This window comes from Acipenser ruthenus, chromosome 6, assembly GCF_902713425.1.
Source record: "Acipenser ruthenus chromosome 6, fAciRut3.2 maternal haplotype, whole genome shotgun sequence".
Taxonomy (NCBI): domain Eukaryota; kingdom Metazoa; phylum Chordata; class Actinopteri; order Acipenseriformes; family Acipenseridae; genus Acipenser; species Acipenser ruthenus.
In genome coordinates, this window is record NC_081194.1 from 47941663 (window position 1) to 47960880 (window position 19218).

At 41.5% G+C, this 19218-nt stretch overlaps 1 protein-coding gene across 4 annotated transcripts in view; it reads right to left on the reverse strand.

The window, feature by feature from the left end:
- Positions 1–19218, reverse strand: part of tasp1 (taspase, threonine aspartase, 1) — a 95810-nt gene that overhangs the window by 14169 nt on the left and 62423 nt on the right. For 3 of the 4 annotated variants that reach the window (XM_034017068.2, XM_034921494.2, XM_059025455.1), the window contains 2 exons: positions 17403–17504; positions 9714–9787 (listed from right to left, as the gene is read on the reverse strand). In XM_034017068.2, the coding sequence (XP_033872959.1) occupies positions 9714–9787; positions 17403–17504 (176 nt within the window). The remainder of the gene's footprint in view (positions 1–9713; positions 9788–17402; positions 17505–19218) is intronic. The other variant, XM_059025456.1, reaches the window with a different exon arrangement.

Consider the following 19218-nt stretch of genomic DNA (forward strand, 5'->3'; position numbering starts at 1 on the left):
GAGAATGTCCTTTGGACAGATGAGATTGTTGGTACCCCTCCACAAAAAACAAAGAATGCACAATTTTCTCTGAAATAACTTGAAACTGACAAAAGTAATTGGGATCCGCCATTGTTTATTCCATTATTATTATTATTATTTATTTCTTAGCAGACGCCCTTATCCAGGGCGACTTACAATCGCAAGCAAATACAAATACATTCAAGTGTTACAATATAAGTCATACAATAAGAACAAGAAATACAATAATTCTCAAGTGTGACAAACCACAATTCAATAATACAGCAGATAATAGTGAAAGTTACATCAGGATATGATTAAGTAGTGATAGTTACATCAGGATATGATTAAGTACAAAATACTACAGATTAAACACTTGGGAGATTACAATATTCTGAGGTACAGGATTAAATGCAGTAAAATAGGGGGCAGATAAGAGCAAAATAAAGCATATTTAAATGAAGGGTGATAGTGTCCCAGGATACAACAGAGGAGTTCTACAGGTGCTGTTTGAAGAGGTGAGTCTTAAGGAGGCGCCGGAATGTGGTCAGGGACTGGGCAGTCCTGACATCTGTAGGAAGGTCGTTCCACCACTGCGGAGCAAGGGTGGAGAAGGAGCGGGCTCGGGAGGCAGGGGAGCGTAGCGGAGGTAGAGCCAGTCTTCTAGTGCAGGCGGAGCGGAGAGGTCGAGTGGGGGTGTAGGGAGAGATGAGGGTCTGGAGGTAGCTGGGTGCAGTCTGATCAAGGCATCTGTAGGCTAGTACAAGAGTCTTGAACTGGATGCGAGCGGTGATCGGGAGCCAGTGGAGCGAGCGGAGTAGTGGAGTAGCGTGGGCGAAGCGAGGTAGAGAGAACACCAGGCGGGCAGCAGAGTTCTGGATGAGCTGGAGCGGACGGGTGGCGGACGCAGGGAGGCCAGCCAGGAGGGAGTTGCAGTAGTCTAGGCGGGAGAGTACCAGGGCCTGGACCAGGAGCTGGGTAGCATAGTTGGTGAGGAAGGGTCGGATTCTTCGGATGTTGCTCAGGAAGAATCTGCAAGTGCGTGCCAGAGTGGAGATGTGCTGGGAATAAGAGAGGCAGGGGTCCAGGGTGACTCCAAGGTTTTTAGCTGAGGAAGAGGGAGAGAGTGTGGTAGATTCCAGAGGAACAGAGATAGAGAGATCAGAGGAGGGGGAGGAGGAGGGAAAGAAAAGGAGGTCAGATTTAGAGAGGTTGAGTTTGAGGTGATGCGAGTGCATCCAGGAGGAAATAGCAGACAGACAGGTAGAGATACGGGAGGAGATGGTGGAGTCAGAGGTGGGGAAGGAGAGGAAAATCTGAGCATCATCAGCATAGAAATGGTATGAGAAACCATAGGATGCGATGAGGGGGCCCAGGGAGCGGGTGTAGAGAGAGAACAGGAGAGGACCCAAGACTGACCCTTGGGGGACTCCAGTCAAGAGAGGGTGAGGTGTGGAGGTTGCTCCACGCCAGGTTACCTGGTAAGTGCGGTTGGAGAGGTAGGAGGAGAACCAGGCCAGAGCAGTGCCAGAGATCCCCAGGTCAGCAAGAGATGATAGTAGAATAGAGTGATCAACAGTGTCAAAGGCAGCAGAGAGGTCGAGGAGAATTAGGACAGAGGAGAGAGAGGCAGCTCGGGCACACTTAAGTGAGTTGGTGACAGAGAGAAGGGCGGTTTCAGTGGAGTGAGCAGAGCGGAAGCCAGATTGGAGAGGGTCAAGCAGAGAGTGGTTGGACAGGAAAGCAGAGAGCTGGCGGTGTACAGTCCGCTCGAGGGTTTTGGAGAGGAAGGGTAGGAGGGAGACAGGACGGTAGCTCTGGAGGGAGGTGGGGTCGAGGGTAGGTTTTTTGAGGAGGGGAGTGATAGAGGCTTTTTTGAAGGCAGAGGGGAAGATGCCAGAAAGTAGAGAGGTGTTGAGGAGGGAGGAGATGAAGGGGAGTAGAGCAGGAGCAGCAGCTTGAAAGAGGTGAGTGGGGAGGGGGCCCAAGGCACACGTGGTGGGTTTGTGACCCTGGAGCAGGGAGGAGAGGTCAGAGTCTGAGAGGGGCAAGAAGGTGGAGAGGGAGGGCGAGTTAGTAGGGGATGTAGTGGGTGTAGGGGTTGGAGCAGGAGGGGGTGCGGGGGAGGGAGAGGTGTTAAAGAGTTTGCGGATATCTGAGATTTTAGAAGAGAAGAAGGAGGCAAAGTCGTCAGGGGAGATAGAGGAGGGAGGAGGAGGGGGGGGAGGGTTTAGGAGGGAGGAGAAGGTAGAGAATAGTTTACGTGGGTTGTTAGTGGAGGCTTGGATTACAGATTGGAAATAAGCACATTTAGCAGAGGACAGAGTAGAGGAGAAGGAGGAGAGAAGAGTGCGGTAAAGGTCTAGGGCAGCAGGGAGTTTGGTTCTCTTCCATTTCTTTTCAGCAGATCGCAGTGTGATTCTTGCCGAGCGGAGCACAGAGGAGAGCCAGGGATGGGGAGGGGAGGGGCGAGCGGGTCGGGAGGTGAGGGGACAGAGGGAGTCGAGGGAGGAGGTGAGTGAGGAGAAGAGGGTGGAGGTAGCAGAGTCTACGGAGAGTTGTGAAAAGGAGTCGATAGGAGGGAGGTGAGAGAGAGCAGTGGAGGCAAGGACAGAGGGGGAGAGAGAGCGGAGGTTACGGCGAGAGGTGACAGTGGGGGTAGGAGGAGCAGGGAGAGGGGGGAGAGACAGAGAAAAAGAGATGAAATAGTGATCAGAGAGGTCCAGGGGGGTGACAGAGAGGTTGGAGGGGCAGCAGGCCCTGGAGAAGGTGAGGTCCAGTTGACGGCCAGCTTTGTGGGTAGGAGGGGACGGAGAGAGACAGAAGTCGAAGGAGTGAAGGAGAGGGAGGAATCCAGCAGAGTGGCTGGGGTTGGAGAGATGGATGTTGAAGTCACCCAACAGGACAGTCGGGGTAGACAGAGAGGGGAGGGAGGAGAGTAGATAGTCGAGTTCATCCAGAAAGTGAGTGAGAGGCCCAGGGGGGCGGTACAAAACAATGAGCAGGAGTTGACAGGGAGAGGTTAGTTGGACTGCATGAAATTCAAAGGTAGTGACAGAGAGGGAGGTGAGATCAGAGGGGGCAGAAAAGAGTAAGGAGGGAGAGAGGAGAAGACCCGTCCCACCTCCCCGTCCGGTGAGACGCGGGGTATGGGACAGGACGTAGAGAGAGGACAGGGCAGCAGGAGTAACAGTGTTATCAGGGGACAGCCAGGTTTCAGTGAGAGCAAGGAAATCGAGCGAGAGGTGGGAGGCAAAGGCAGAGATGAAATCAGCTTTGTTAGCAGAAGAGTGACAGTTCCAGAGTGCACCAGAGAGTGTGCGGGAGGGGGGGAGAGGCAGAGAAATTAGGTTAGAGGGGTTGGAGGAGCAACAGCGGAGGGAGGGCAGAGGACGAGGACGGGAGGACAGAACAGGGATGTGAGAGACAGTCATAGCAGGACAAGCAAGACAAAAGGCACAGTAGGAGCAGTGGGGTGGAGGATACAGACCTGACTAGTAGATGGCTTCTTCCAGAGCGCTGGTAGGTTCGGATCTAGTCGAACAGCGTCTCAGCGCAGGCCTCCCCTCGCTGGACTCCCACAGCTAGACTCCCGGCTCTTTTGTTGAGGCTCTTCTGTTGGCTGGCGCTTCGTGCTCCATATTTAATAGAAATCAGACTTTGCTTTTGATTTTTTATTCAACATAATATTGTAAATAAGAAAACAAATGAAAATGGCATGGACAAAAATGATGGGACCGCTAACCTAATATTTTGTTGCACAACCTTTAGAGGCAATCACTGCAATCAAACGTTTTCTGTAGCTCTCAATGAGACTTCTGCACCTGTTAACAGGTAGTTTGGCCCACTCTTCCTGAGCAAACTGCTCCAGCTGTCTCAGGTTTGATGGGTGCCTTCTCCAGACTGCAAGTTTCAGCTCTTTCCATAGATGTTCGATAGGATTCAGATCAGGACTCATAGAAGGCCACTTCAGAATAGTCCAATGTTTTGTTCTTATCCATTCTTGGGTGCTTTTAGCTGTGTGTTTTGGGTCATTATCCTGTTGGAGGACCCATGACCTGCGACTGAGACAGAGCTTTCTGACACTGGGCAGTACGTTTCGCTCCAGAATGCCTTGATAGTCTTGAGATTTCATTGTGCCCTGCACAAATTCGAGGCACCCTGTGCCAGGCGCAGCAAAGCAGCCCCAAAACATAACTGAGCCTCCTCCATGTTTCACTGTAGGTATGGTGTTCTTTTCTTTGAAAGCTTCATTTTTTCGTCTGTGAACATAGAGCTGATGTGACTTGCCAAAAAGCTCCAGTTTTGACTCATCTGTCCAAAGGACATTCTCCCAGAAGGATTGTGGCTTGTCAATATGTATTTTAGCAAATTCCATTCTGGCTTTTTTATGTTTTTCTTTCAAAAGTGGAGTCCTCCTGGGTCTTCTTCCATGGAGCCCACTTTCGCTCAAAAAGCGACGGATGGTGCGATCAGAAACTGACGTACCTTCACCTTGGAGTTCAGCTTGTATCTCTTTGGCAGTTATCCTTGGTTCTTTTTCTACCATTCGCACTATCCTTCTGTTCACTCTGGGGTCGATTTTCCTCTTGCGGCCGCGCCCAGGGAGGTTGGCTACAGTTTCATGGACCTTAAACTTCTTAATAATATTTGCAACTGTTGTCACAGGAACATCAAGCTGCTTGGAGATGGTCTTGTAGCCTTTACCTTTACCATGCTTGTCTATTATTTTCTTTCTGATCTCCTCAGACAACTCTCTCCTTTGCTTTCTCTGGTCCATGTTCAGTGTGGTGCACACAATGATACCAAACAGCACAGTGACTACTTTTCTCCATTTAAATAGGCTGAATAACTGATTACAAGACTGGAGACATGTGTGATACTAATTAAAGAAACTAATTAGTTTGAAATATCACTATAATCCAATTATTTATTATCTTTTCTAAGGGGTACCAACAAATGTGTCCAGGCCATTTTAGAATATCTTTGTAGAATAAGCAATAATTCATCTCTTTTCACAGCTTCTTTGCTTTATTCTATGACATACCAAAGGCATGCAAGTGTACATGATAAAATAGCTTTTAATTTCATCACTTTTCAGGAGGAATGAAGCATTATTTCAATGAGCTGTAAGGGTACCAACAAATTTGAGCATGTCTGTATATATATATATGGTACATTGAAATTTCGTTCTGTTTGATATTTTATTTTAAAACACTGAAACTCAGAATCAATTATTGTAAGGTGACACTGGTTTTATGTTGGGAAATATTTTTAAGAAAAATAAAAAACTGAAATATCTTGCTTGCATAAGTATTCAACCCCCACACATAATATTTGGTAGAGCCACCTTTCGCTGCAATAACAGCTTTAAGTCTTTTGCGGTAAGTATGTACCAGCTTTGCACACAGTGTCAGAGTGATTTTGGCCCATTCTTCTTGGCAGATTTGCTCCAGGTTGTTCAGGTTGGTTGGACGACGCTTGTGGACCGCAATTTTCAAATAGTGCAACAGATTCTCAATGGGATTGAGATCAGGACTTTGACTGGGCCACTGTAGGACATTCACCTGTTTGTTCTTGAGCCACTCCAATGTTGCTTTGGCCTTGTGCTTGGGATCATTGTCCTGCTGAAAGGTGAATTTCCTCCCAAGCTTCAGTTTTTTAGCAGACTGAAGCAGGTTCTCTTGCAGTATTTCCCTGTATTTTGCTCCATCCATTCTTCCTTCAATTTTAACAAGATGCCCAGTCCCTGCTGATGAGAAGCATCCCCACATCATGATGCTGCCACCACCATACTTCACTGTAGGGATGGTGTTATTTGTTTTTCTTAACATGTACATTTGGCATATGTTTCATAAAGCAGGAAACCACAGCTAATAGAGCTTCCCGATTTGTACATGACTGTAGATACTCGCGAGGCCCACAGTGCAAATCGTATTGGACAGTGGAGTACAAATACCTACAGTACAGAACAACGTGGATATAGTTTAAAGGTGTGAAGTTTATTTTATAGACCAAAAGTGAAATTAAATAACTGTTAAAAACATTACGATTTTATAAGATATTACAGGCAATGACCAACAGGATATTAAGTTTATTCAGTGTCTATAAAACACTAATTTAATCTGTGATGGAGATTTTGTTATAATGTTAACCCTGATTTCACACGCTAAAAATGAACACATAATAGGTAGATAATTATTACTTTATCAAAATTCTGATAATGAAAAAAAAAAACAGAAGCAAATAGCTAGCTATAACGTTACCATGATCCAAGTAAAGTCTTCCTTGTTTTATCAGTACGCATAACAGACTAAATACAATCCTGAGGTGCATTTATTTACCTGTTTTCTTTTTATAATAGAGTACTACTACCTTACGTGCTTTTCCTGTTTAACTAGTGAAATGTGTGCTTTATTCTGTTATTACTTCTTAGTTAATTTCTTCAAAATTGTACAGCATTTAAAAATGCAGTGAAAAGGCAGGGTGCGAGCATACATATTTATGAACAAACTAGTTAGTATAACACGTTGAATGAATCTTTTAAATGTAGTGGTACCATGCTGGAATAAGTTTTAATTTTCAAAACAGCTCGTTAGTGTTTGTAACCTTATAATTTATAAGGACATACAATGCAGGATTCAACGATATTGTGCCACATGTTTTTTTGTTTTTTTTAAATCGCTGTCTTTATAGGTGTGTATGATTTGTTAGTTACCGAAATCTCAAGTCAACAACTGAAGACAAAAAAGAATAATTTCATACCACTTAATTTGCACCAATGAAACATAACCTGGTTAACAGTACCGATGGCATGTCAAATGCTTAGATGACAGATATGGTTGTATTTTTGTAGAAGGACAAAACAAAATACATTTCGACAAGGAACTGCATTAGTTCCATTACTTAGTTGAGCACAAGGTGGTTTCAATAAATACTTTCTGATTTAAATATAGGCCTACTATGTGATAGTTTGGGTTAGTTTGGGTCACTGTATTTAAAATAGTAGGTAGGTGTTTATTTTCAGGCTTCCAAGCTGGTTTGGGAAGCCTATTGTTTTTTTTTTCATTGTCGTTTATCCTCAACTTTAAACTGCTCTTGTTTGCAGGCGGTGTAACCAATCAACATGAAACTTGGCAAGTATCATCCCGTGTAGATTACAGTTCAGATGCAGAAAAAAACTGTGCTCCTGCGTCATCCAAGATGGCAACCTGACGCATTTCTTTAAAAACATTGGTGAACCGATTCATCTGAAACATTGCATGTCATCAACAACCAAACCCGCTTCAAGTTGCTAAGCATAAGTTGCAGCGATACATTTTAATATCAAAATGGCTGCCACCAAATTCACTGAAACGTGCCCCAACCATCAAACTGCTTCTGTTTGAAAACCGTTCAACCAACTAACACTGAACTTGGAATTCAAACAGGCAAAATGGTGTTCTTTTGTAAAACAAGATGGCCACCAGACCTACACATTCTTCTTAAATTTAAAACCGCTTCAGTTGAAAAATGTATTAACTCCAAAGTTTTTTTAAAAACCTTTCAAAATCTTTCAGAATTTGACCTCTCTAAGGTCAAATGTAAAACTGTGATACACAGTTTACAGTGCACACAGGGTTATGGTTACTACACAACACATTTAGGAACCCATATATGCTCTCTTCAAAAATTACTTTGATCGTGACCTTTGACCTCTTCTTAAGGTTAAATGTAAAATTTGCTTATAACTCCTTACAGCGTGAAGATGGGGTCATTGTTACTATGGTGTTTAAAGTTATAAAGCATCGTGAGATAATAAACTAATGCAGAATTTTGAATTGAAACGACTCCACAAAACTGATCTGTTGCTGACACTTGTGCTGCAATGCTACAGCTTGCCAAATTTTCCAACTGATGCTGAGATTGGAAGCCGTAAAACTGCCTGGCAGTTCTAGTTTTAATTATTTTTATATATAATTATTAGTCGAATAAACCGCTACTGAATAAGACCATTTTGCTACCTACTTTCCAGGCAGGTAGCAAATCCTCACTGCTGCCTTAAAAAGTTAACTTCTACCCTGATATTTTTGGTTTTGACTTTGTTATGTGGAACGTAATAAACGAGAAGCAAAACAGTGAGTTTTTTTCACCTTCATTTTACAATAAAACGCACAGTAAATTTATAATACTTTTCATTGTTCTGTAACTGAAATTGTATTTCAATGATACTGTTACTTAAAAAAAAAAAAAAATGGACAGTATGCATTTAGCTTTAGATTCCTCATAACACAAATTACTGATGAGACGCATCAAAAGAGCAGTGTTTGGATTTTTTTTTTATATCTGAAGACAAAAATAGCAAGTGGTGTGTAGCAGAACAGACATGATGCGACATTAAATCCAATGATGAGTAGAATATTACTCTGATGCTTTAAAAAACAAATAGGTTGAATCCTAAATAACACTGATGGTTTAAGTTATTATTATTACTATTATTATTAGTAGTAGTAGTTTAGACTACACGTAGCCTTTACAGTTACCAGACTGTAACATTCGCCCTAAGTAATGCTTTGTAGTTGGTTTCAGGCTGATAAAACTTCAATGACTAGGGCTCTTTATTATTCATAAGAAAGTAGTATTAAGCAGGCAATTATTGTTCAAATGCAGCATCAATGCGTGGTTAGTTACAAAACTGCTTCTGCGATGTCTCTGCTCGCTCTCGCTCTCTCTCGCTCTCGCTCTCGCTCTCGCTCTCTCTCTCTCTCTCTCTCTCTCTCTTTGGCAGCTTGGCATCACCTCAGCTCCTCATCCATGTGGTGGCTCACTTGATCAAATCCTTGAATGTGAACAGTTTAGCTGAAAAGTACTTTAAAACCAAGACAACGATCTCCCTAAATGTAAAATGGGAATTACCTTTTGTAATTTTTGTTTATCTTGCTTAATCTGCATTGGTTGCGGGTGTATTCGGTGGCCTTTTGAAACAGGAATGGATTACTGTGCCGTCTTTTGTTAAGAAACAAATTCAAGTTTGACTGAATTTTGTAACCGGATATTTTTATGCCATCTTTTTGTTTTTGATTAAGTGAACAGTACGTTGTGCTGCATTTTTAAGCAGTGTATGCTTAAAATAAGAATTTAACGAATGTAATTGACAATAGGCTACATTTCTTTTCTATTGTACAGTATAGGTTGAAGTTATAATAGGCAATGTTTGACAGTAACTTGCTATAAAAGTTAATGTCACTTTACATATTTTTTTCTACAGAAGTGTTTTTACAAGTACAAATGCAGTGTTATTTTTGTACACAATACACACAATAGCACACAATAGAAATACTATGTCATTCTTTGTATTAATTTTCTGACGTAAATGCAACAAGTAAACAATACATGTTCATTTTTGTCATAAATACAACAAGCAAACAATATCTGTTCATTTTAACATTTAAAATTATAAAATAGTTTAAGTGCAGGCCCTATGTCTTGTTCTAGTAGTTTACAATAGCTTACCTGCACTGTCTATTATTATCGGTATTGGCTATCGGCCAAGAAAATCTTTATCGGTGCACCTTTTATTGAGCATGTTAAAATGTAAATATTGAACACAGAACATTTTTCTCCGTAAATATGATTAAAATCAAACAGTTATTTGTCATAAAATCCTTAGATCTTTTTCCAAGGATTAACTATTCGGAAATATTTCTAAAAACCCTGTCCCGCTAAAAACTTACCTTGGCTTTCCCATCTTGAGCCGACATGTACCCAACACACATGCTCTCTGTCGTATGGCTCCACAGGAATTCCACTATAACATGAAATGCAAACAAAAGCATACATTACAGAAGGAAAAGTCTGCAATAATCCTAATTTTAGGTCACAAGCCATGACAGATCTCTCCAAAGAGAAGTAATTTTGGAGACTGGACAAGTTATCACATGTATCAGTTGTGAATTATAAAAAGAAAAGTATATATATTAGGGCTGTCACTCGATAAAACATTTTGATTGGTTAATTTATGGACATTAGTTGAAAAAAATCGGTAGATTCATCTGTGCACATTTTTAAAAAGGGAATTTGGTCTTTTTAAAATCATTTTATTATTATTTTTATTTTAGTAACTGTAACACATTTTCTCAGAACAACCGTTCTTTCGGGCCACTGTCAGTCACATACCTGAAAACACAAGACAGCTGAGTTTGCATCGTCGGCTGTTTAATCTACTATTACAGCTTCGTACTTGGCTTCCTCTACTTCTGCTTTTATTCGTTCTGAATCTTATTGGAGGTACCAGAGAATACTGTGGCTATTGATAAGCGATTGCTTAACATGCTGTCGTAGTCAGAAATCAGAGTAAGTTATTCCACATAATGACCACTATTTGAGGAATTGGTGCCTTCAACATGCCCTTTGAATGCCAGTTCTTACTTGCCAAGGTAAACAACAAACTCAGTGAAGCGTTTAGAACCTCACGACTTTTTCTTACTTGCTCATTGTGATGTATTGTATCCCTACGCTTCTGCTCGTCCAGATGAACATCAATCCGGGTTTGCCCAAAAGTTTTTTTACAGTGGCTCGCAAGTGACTCTGGGAACGCTCATGTTTTTGTGGTGACTTTGATAGACATCCTAGATTGCTGTAGCCAGTGCCGTTATATCACCTTTTCTGTATGACAGCTACCGGTAAGCCACCGATACCTTTCATGACCCTTCCTGGGTCAGTTCATGTATTTGTGGTGTACATCTCCCTTTTTTAACAATCTCCAATTTTTCTGAAAAAGTTCTTATTGAAAATGGATTCGTAACCAAATAGACTACGATGTCTCCGTTGTCTGATGACTTTTTTAATTTGTAAAAAGCAATTCTAACTATTACTTCAAAGTTCTCAATATAATTCTCAAAAACGGTCTGTATATTAGCAATACACCGTGTAACAATTTTTTTTTTTTTTTTTGTTCCTGGGTAGTAAGTGTTATTTCCTAATTGCTTATGCCTCAAAAGTATAAAAAATGGCTATTATTCCCCACAAACTTTGCTTTTGTGACCAGGACAGTGATATTTTGAAATGTACCTATTTTCCAGAACATTCCAGATAGATTCAGTGCTGAGTAAACTTGGAGTAACTTCTAGAACTTTCTAGTAATATAAATAGTAGTATAAATACAGGGGCCTTAAGCCCACCAGTTCAGTTTAGTTCCAGCTGCCTAAGTGGATACATATCTGCATTTTTCTGAGATGGCATCAAGAGGCTGCAAGCATCCGGCAGACGCATTTTGCTATGTCTGCGGCCAATTTATCAAGACAAGAGCGAAAAAGTACTCCGTGGAAGCATCTGCTAAGATGTGCGAGGCCTACAAAGCATATTTCGGCATGCCTGTCGGGGATCAAGACAAACCCTGGGCACCTCATTTCACCTGCGAGCACTGCAAAAAAACTCTGGAAGGTAAGATGGACAATTGTTGCTCGGAATTTTATGTTATAAAATTTGTTAATTTTTAAAATTGTAAAAGTTTTTAATTTTAAAATGTTTTACAATTTTCAATGTTATTGAAAAAATATATCATATATGAAAAATGTTGCGAGAATCTCTTACACATTAGTCATGGGTGAAATAAATGTATTTTTGTAGGATGGTACAGAGGGGAAAAGAGAGCCATGAAGTTCGCTATCCCAAGAATTTGGCAGGAACCCACTGACCACTCAAGCAACTGCTACTTCTGCATGGTGGACCCTTCCAAACGTCGGACTGGCAAGAATGCACCTGCTATCACGTATCCGGACCTTCCTTCATCCATCGCCCCGGTGCCACATTGCCATGAGCTCCCCGTACCCACTCCTCCGGAGAGAGAGCAGCCGTCTTTACAAGAGAGCAGCAAGTCAGAGAGCGAGGAAGACGTTGTAGATCCAGATGACAATTTCAGAGGTGGAGCGGAGGAGAGAAACCCATACTACCCCAACCAAAAAGACCTCAACGACTTGATTAGAGATCTTGGTCTCACCAAGTCCAATGCCGAGCTTTTGACGTCTAGGCTCAAGCAGTGGAACTTGTTGGATGAAAGTGTGCAAGTCGCAGATCAGAGGAAGCGTCACCAACCTTTTTCCAGCTTCTTCATCCGTCAAGATGGGCTCAGCTTCTGCCACAATGTGACCCGTCTGTTTGAGGCAATCGGAATCGCCTGTAACCAGAATGAGTGGCGCCTCTTCATTGCTCATCCAGGAGCCTCAAAGCCGTGCTGCTCCATGATGGTAACAAGTACCCGTCTCTTCCCCTGGCTCACTCGGTGCACCTCAAAGAGGATTACAACAGCATCAAGACCTTGCTGGACGCCTTGAAGTATGATGAGTACGGCGGGGAGGTCATAGGAGACTTCAAAATGGTGGCATTCCTGATGGGTTTCCAAGGCGGTTTTACCAAGTTTCCCTGCTATCTTTGCCTTTGGGACAGCAGGGACACCAAGGACACCAAGGCGCACTACCACAGGCGGGACTGGCCACAGCGGACCGAGTTCTCTGTGGGGAGGAACAACGTCAAGTGGGAGCCACTGGTGGACCCCTGGAAGGTGCTGATGCCACCACTGCACATCAAATTGGGCCTTATGAAACAATTTGTCAGAGCTCTAGATAAGGAGTCGGCAGCCTTCAAGTACCTTCAAGACTTCTTCCCTAAGCTGTCTGAGGCAAAGGTCAAAGCCAGTGTCTTCGTCGGACCACAGATAAAGAAGATCCTGGAGTGCAATGAATTCCCCAAGGAGCTCACTAGTAAGGAGAAAGCGGCTTGGAACAGCTTTGTCGCAGTGGTTCGGGGCTTCCTGGGCAATCACAAGGCCGAAAACTATGTGGAGCTGGTTGAGACTCTGGTGAAGAACTACGGCACAATGGGCTGTAGGATGTCCCTCAAAGTCCATATCCTTGATGCTCATCTTGATAAATTCAAGGAGAACATGGGAGCGTACTCGGAGGAGCAAGGCGAGCGCTTCCACCAGGATAATAATATTATTATTATTATACTGGACTTTGAACGCCGCTACCAAGGACAGTATAACGAGAACATGATGGGAGACTACATTTGGGGGCTGATTCGTGAAAGTGATTTACAGTATAATCGTAAATCTCGAAAAACTACTCACTTCTAAATCTTTTGTAGTCATTTTTGTATTACTTTAGTATAAATACATGTTAATTTGGATTCATATGTTGTTTTTTTCTGGCTTTATATAAACGAAAAGACACAAATTCGCCCGTTTTCTCATTGGAAATAGGTAAATTTCAAAATATCACTGTCCTGGTCACAAAAGCAAAGTTTGTGGGGAATGATAGCCATTTTCTATACTTTTGAGGCATAAGCAATTAGGAAATAACACTTACTACCCAGGAACAAAAATTGTGTTACATAGTGAGCAAAATTCAGCTATTCTTACACTGCGCACCCTAGCATATTTATGTCCCTGCTCACTAATGATTGGACAGCTGCATAACAAGGGGCATATCTTTGACTTCCCATTGGTTAAACCTACTCAAGACCTTCAACTGTTTATGTTTATGTGTAAAGGGTATAAGTTGACACTTCAATTTGGACAAAGCGATGGAATAATACAGATACAGTATGTGTGATGGGCTAGGAGGTTGAGATAAGACGGGCAATGATTTTAAAGTTTCCAGCAAATTCCTAGCTGGAAACTTTACCCCACTACCCATTATGCGTTCTGTTTCTCAAACCTCTTTTTTCAAATTGTGTTGAAAATTGTGTGAGAAGAGACAGAAGGAAAAAATAGACAGATGTGCCATTTTATTATTACTGAGAAAATGCTTTGAAGATCATGTCCTTTTAAAGCTTTGAGTTTGATCTTGAAAAAAGCCTGCTTAATGCTCCTTTACAACATTTCAAACCAAATGTTGAGACAGCATATGAGGATGAGGTAACCACATTTTACATACTGACCAGTTATATTTTACCAATGAAACATTTACCACCACCAAGATCAGAAATACTACTGCTGTGACAAACATGTTTTTAATGGCTAAATATTCTTTAAAAATTAAAATGATAATTCAAATATTCTATCATTTTTATTTAGTTAAAAACAAAAAGTGACTGGCAGGGTGAAAACTCTGCACACTAATAATTGTATGCATTTTAGTTGATTTGGCTGAGATGGGGATAACAACTCCTTGGGCTGTAATTGACCGTCAGCCAACCTGATACAGTACCAATACAAAAAAAATGGAGAGGCAGTAAAAAAATCAGAGGTCTTGGGTCCCCTTAAGCCACCAGCAGCAGAAGCATATTATTGTTCTATTGCGACACATTTCATATCTTCTTAATGCATCATGCACCCTATATAGGGTATCCATCGACCGGGAAACAGCAGGAGCTGGTGCCCCAGGAAGACTGGATTTCAAAAAGAAAATCCGGGTGAACTGGGGGGGATATGGAAGAGGCGGTAGGCTCGTCGTTGAAAATCAACTGCCTTGTTTCCTCTGCTGTAGGCCACTTGCAAGATTGCAGTGGCCCTCTTGATTAGCGGTATAAGCACTGCCGACAGGGAGAGCTTAACCGCAGGGGACGTGCGATCAGACTCCACGTCCTCAGACAGGAACGCCAGCAATTGTTCGCCAACCTCTTCAGAGGCGGTGATGGACAGCATGTCCTCCTGTGGCCAATCAGCGCTCGCAGCCCCGTGGGGCCTCAAGAAGACAGGAAGGGCAGAACGTTTCCACAGTAATTAAGCGAGAACGGTTCCTTGGTGGGAAACAGCTGCCCAGAACTTTTCCATCCGCTCCAAGTCTGCCAATCACCTGGAACAACGACTCTTCTTCCTCTTTCACCGGGGGGTGGAGGAGAGACAGAGCTTGAGGAGGATGAGGAAGACTGTGAGGACGGTTTCCTGCCTGGGCTACTTTCCCGGGTGCGTCGCCCACTCTTCCTTGGCACAGAGCAGTGGGGTGAGGAAGAGAGGGTGATGGGGAAGAGCACTGAGCAGGAGTAAGGGATGCAGAGCACTCCTTCAAGCTGCGGGACAGCCATTTCTCAAGCGTGCACTTGGAAAAAGGGGCACAAAACTCGCACGAGCTGCAATTACCCAGTGCCTCTTTGGCATGCTTGTCCTCAATAGGCAGACTGGCCTTTCATGTCTCAGAGGAATAGAACCCAGGCATGTTAGGTACCGGACCGGTGACCTGAGCACTTGTCGGTAGCGGGTTGGAACTGGATCAGTACCTGGAAGGTACTGGGTTGGTTCGGTACCAGTTTGGTGTATTTAACACATCAGAAGCTGGAAAGCAGTTTGCGCTAAAGCGCACATGTATTAATCCCACAGGGGGACAAAACAACAATAAACAAACAAATACGGCACAAGGGACAAAATAAAGAGTCAAACAAAAAACTGAGGGGCAAAAAGGCTGAGCTAAACTTTTTATACAGGTGGTCATTCCCCAATTAGCACCAATTAGGGAATGACCAAACCTGTGATTATAGGATTTAACCCCATCCCTGCCACACAAGCAAAGTTAAAAGTTTAAATGATGCTCATCGTTAAAGCGAATTAAAAGACACACAAATGAAAATTGAGGATTTCACTTTTCACCATCAACTAAGGGGTTTTCTGGAACTAATGTGAGTCGGATGACATTCTGTGATGGAGTTGAAAAACTATGTAACTACAAATACAATCTTTTCACAGGAACAGTATATTAATTATACAAAACAACTTCAGACACAAGTAGTTCAGCAATAATTCTAAAGATGTATTGTTTTTGTACAATACTGACTCTCTTTTGCACAAAAGGCTCTTTATGGTTTTGCAGATACACAGAAACAACCGTTTAGTTTCATGTATGTTTTTTTCTTATTGTATCTATAAAAAGGGCCTAGGTGATGTGTTTATACTACAGGTGCCAAAATGTCCGTTTTCACAAATAACTGGGCTTTTGTTTATTGAAAATATAACATGGTTTCTATCTGTTATGGAATAAAGGAAAGGTTTCTTTGGTTGGAAAAAAAATGGTGCTGTAGATATTTAGTCACTTTTGAACACAGTTACACAGATGTGGTTAAACATCTACTGTGCTTTTTTTTTTTTTTTTTTTTTTTTTTTAACAAATAACTTAAAATGACTTTAAATTACTGCTTCACACAGTGAAATTACAGCCTTCATGTACCGGTAATGCATCAAAATAACTAACTTTGAACGCCTCTTTACACCCACCAAACCTAATGTTACCAAGCCTGGAAACAACTGGCTCTTGACCAATGGAATCGCTGAAGCTTGAAAAAGGCCAATTCCCTAATACCGCAGAAGCACAAGTGCCAATTCAACACTCCATGTGGGTCCCCATCCAAGATCACCAACTAGCCGTGAGCAACATTTCATCACACCTCCATTACTCACCCTGCACTCCAAGCGGCAGTGCTTTTACTAAGTTAGCCACCGGGGACTGCAAATTAACTTTTGAGTTTTAACCCTTTGTGGTCCTAAGTCGGACCAGGTCCAACAGTACAATTTTTCTTTTCCTGTCCGACATCATCAAAAAGACGTCAAGCACAGGTCCCTAGTCATTTTTTTCTCCAGAAAAAGCAGAGAAAAGCTTTCAATGACTGTGAGGCCGATAGAAGCCGAGGCAGATCTGAGCAATACGCATAGTCCCTTCACCACAGACATAAACAAACAAGGTAGCTGCTTCAGCAAACCAGCGCTCAAAGAATATCACAGACATTTGCCAAGCTTTTTGAGATGTTACAGTAATAAAATAATGACTTGGATTGCATTATTGAGGAGTTTGGTGATAAAATGAGTGATCAGGAGATGGTTTATCAGTATGCACGACTATGAAGAGATATGTGATAAATACAGCGAACAAGGAGTGGGGCAGGGCTGGAGATGCAGTATTGAGTGTCCTGTTGATATGCAGTGCCTTTTAAACCTGTTCTACTGTGAATAAAATTACTTTTAAACAGTGCTTGTAAAATAAACAGCTTGTGTGAAAATAAATTGAACTTGACACGCCTGAGAGGCGCTGAATAAATGGAACGCAAAGGGTTAAGCTTTTTTCTTTCTTTAAAAAGGTTCCATCATAAAATTCCAATGAAAACAACAGGCTCTTGAGTAATAGAAGTGACATTGGCCAATAATTTCCCTTGTAGTAACTCACCTAAAAAAATATATGTTAATGTTTGAACTTCTGCTTTTGTCTGCACCACAGGTTTTTAAAAGGATCATTATTTACAACATCCGTCTTTTATAAATTAGTGGTACACATTCCCCTGGAGTGCGCCTATAGTACACAATGTCAAACATTCCCAACATTTCTTATGTTCTTATTAAGTTTATAGTATCTTCTGTGGGATACTTTTTTAAAACGCTTTTTGAAAATAGTAGACAGTATTATTAAAAAGCAGTGCTTTCAAGCTGAGAAAGTATTTCTCACCTAAGAAGGCTTGAATATCCTGTGATTCCACAGTGCATCGGCAGCATCGAAGAACTATCACACCACCAAGAACACAGTCTTCACTGGCTAAGAAGGGTGAGCCTGAAAGAAAGACACAACAAGCTTACTTAACACTCAATCATTTATTATGAGGTAAAACCGCAGTATAAAAAATTAGTCAATGCTTTCAGCTTGCACTGGTGAAGGAGTCAAACACAAAACTTACAAGAGCCAGGCTGAGCTACGCATTTGTCAGATACAAATAAAAACTCAAGATCCACTTTGACCTTTAAAACAGATGGAAATGGGTTTTCCAAATATGCCTTCCATCATTACAAGGCCTGCATAACTAATACATATAAAACCTGCAAAGAGTGACCACTCACGGGAGTTATCAAAAGTGGTCACTTGTAAGAGATGGTCTCTCTTCAAAGGTCAGCTGTAAAATGGACACTTTTACGATGTACTAAAAGGCTACTATTTTCCTGTAAAATCTTAATCGCACGCTTCAAAAAGCATCCCACTACACTATCTTCATTTTTTTTTTTTTAATTAACTTTACATACACTATACAGTACAATACTGTATTTAAAATCTCTTGGTGGGTTTATTAACATTTATGTTAATCAAAAGAAGAGGAAATTCAGTACGCTTTGTCTAAGTGACATCAAGAATTGGATGCAGCTAAATTTTTTAAAGTTGAATCCTGACAAGACTGAGGTAATGCTGGTCGGCTCTTCACATCAATTAAATAAATGTGGACATTTTAAACTGCTTGTAGACGGACTCGAGACCCAGCCTAGCACTAGTCTAAAGAATCTTGGGATTATGTTTGACCAAAACTTGGCTTTTGATGAGCATATTCGTAATATTACTAAAGGTTATTTTTACCATCTACGTAATATTGCACGTATTCGCTCCTGTCTTACTCAGGCAGATGCCAAAAAGCTGATTCATGCCTTTGTTTTTTCCCTGTATAAACTATTGTAATGCTTTTTGGTGTCTCAAAAAATTATCTTAAAAAATTACAGTATGTCCAAAATTCAGCGGCTAGAATTTTAACTAAAACCACAATTCACTGATCATATTACCCCACTTAGCTCCCAGTGAAGTTCAGAGTAAAATTTAAATCCTATTGCTGACTTTTAAGGCTCTGCATGGGTTAGCGCCAAGCTATATCTGTGAGCTTCTGGTACCATATACCCCAATGCGCAGTGTTCGATCCTATGATTCCGGTCTACTTAAGGTACCAATAAATAAGCGGCGATCTTTTGGGGACAGAGCCTTTTCATGTCTAGCCCCAAGGCTGTCGAATGACCTCCCAAAGGTCATAATGGATAGTGACTCTGTAACCACTTTTAAATCTTGAAAACACAGTTTTATTCAATGGCTTTTATTTTATGAACAAATTGTTATGTTTTTTTTATTTGAGATACACATGAAAGGCGCTATATAAAATAAAGATTATTATTATTACTAACGCAAGTGCTTATTTTCTAGACTGTGAAGTTATACAAACATTATCAAAAAGACCAAAATGTTCTCAAAAAAAATTTTGTCTGGTTTCAGTCTACAGTACCTTAAGTCATAAAGTCAGCAAGGCTTTCTGCCTTCCGTCGTAACAGGTTTTGAATTTGTGTTGTAAAGCTGTGATATTGCTTTAACACATTGCTCCAGTGTAAGAAACACTTTGCGTTTGCTTTTTTTTTAGCTTTAAACTGTAACTTACAGTAGCAACACTTTTTGTTTCAACACATTCACATCTTCCTTTCAAGAGTATGAAGCCGTATAATGCATAAACGTCAACGAGCAAAAG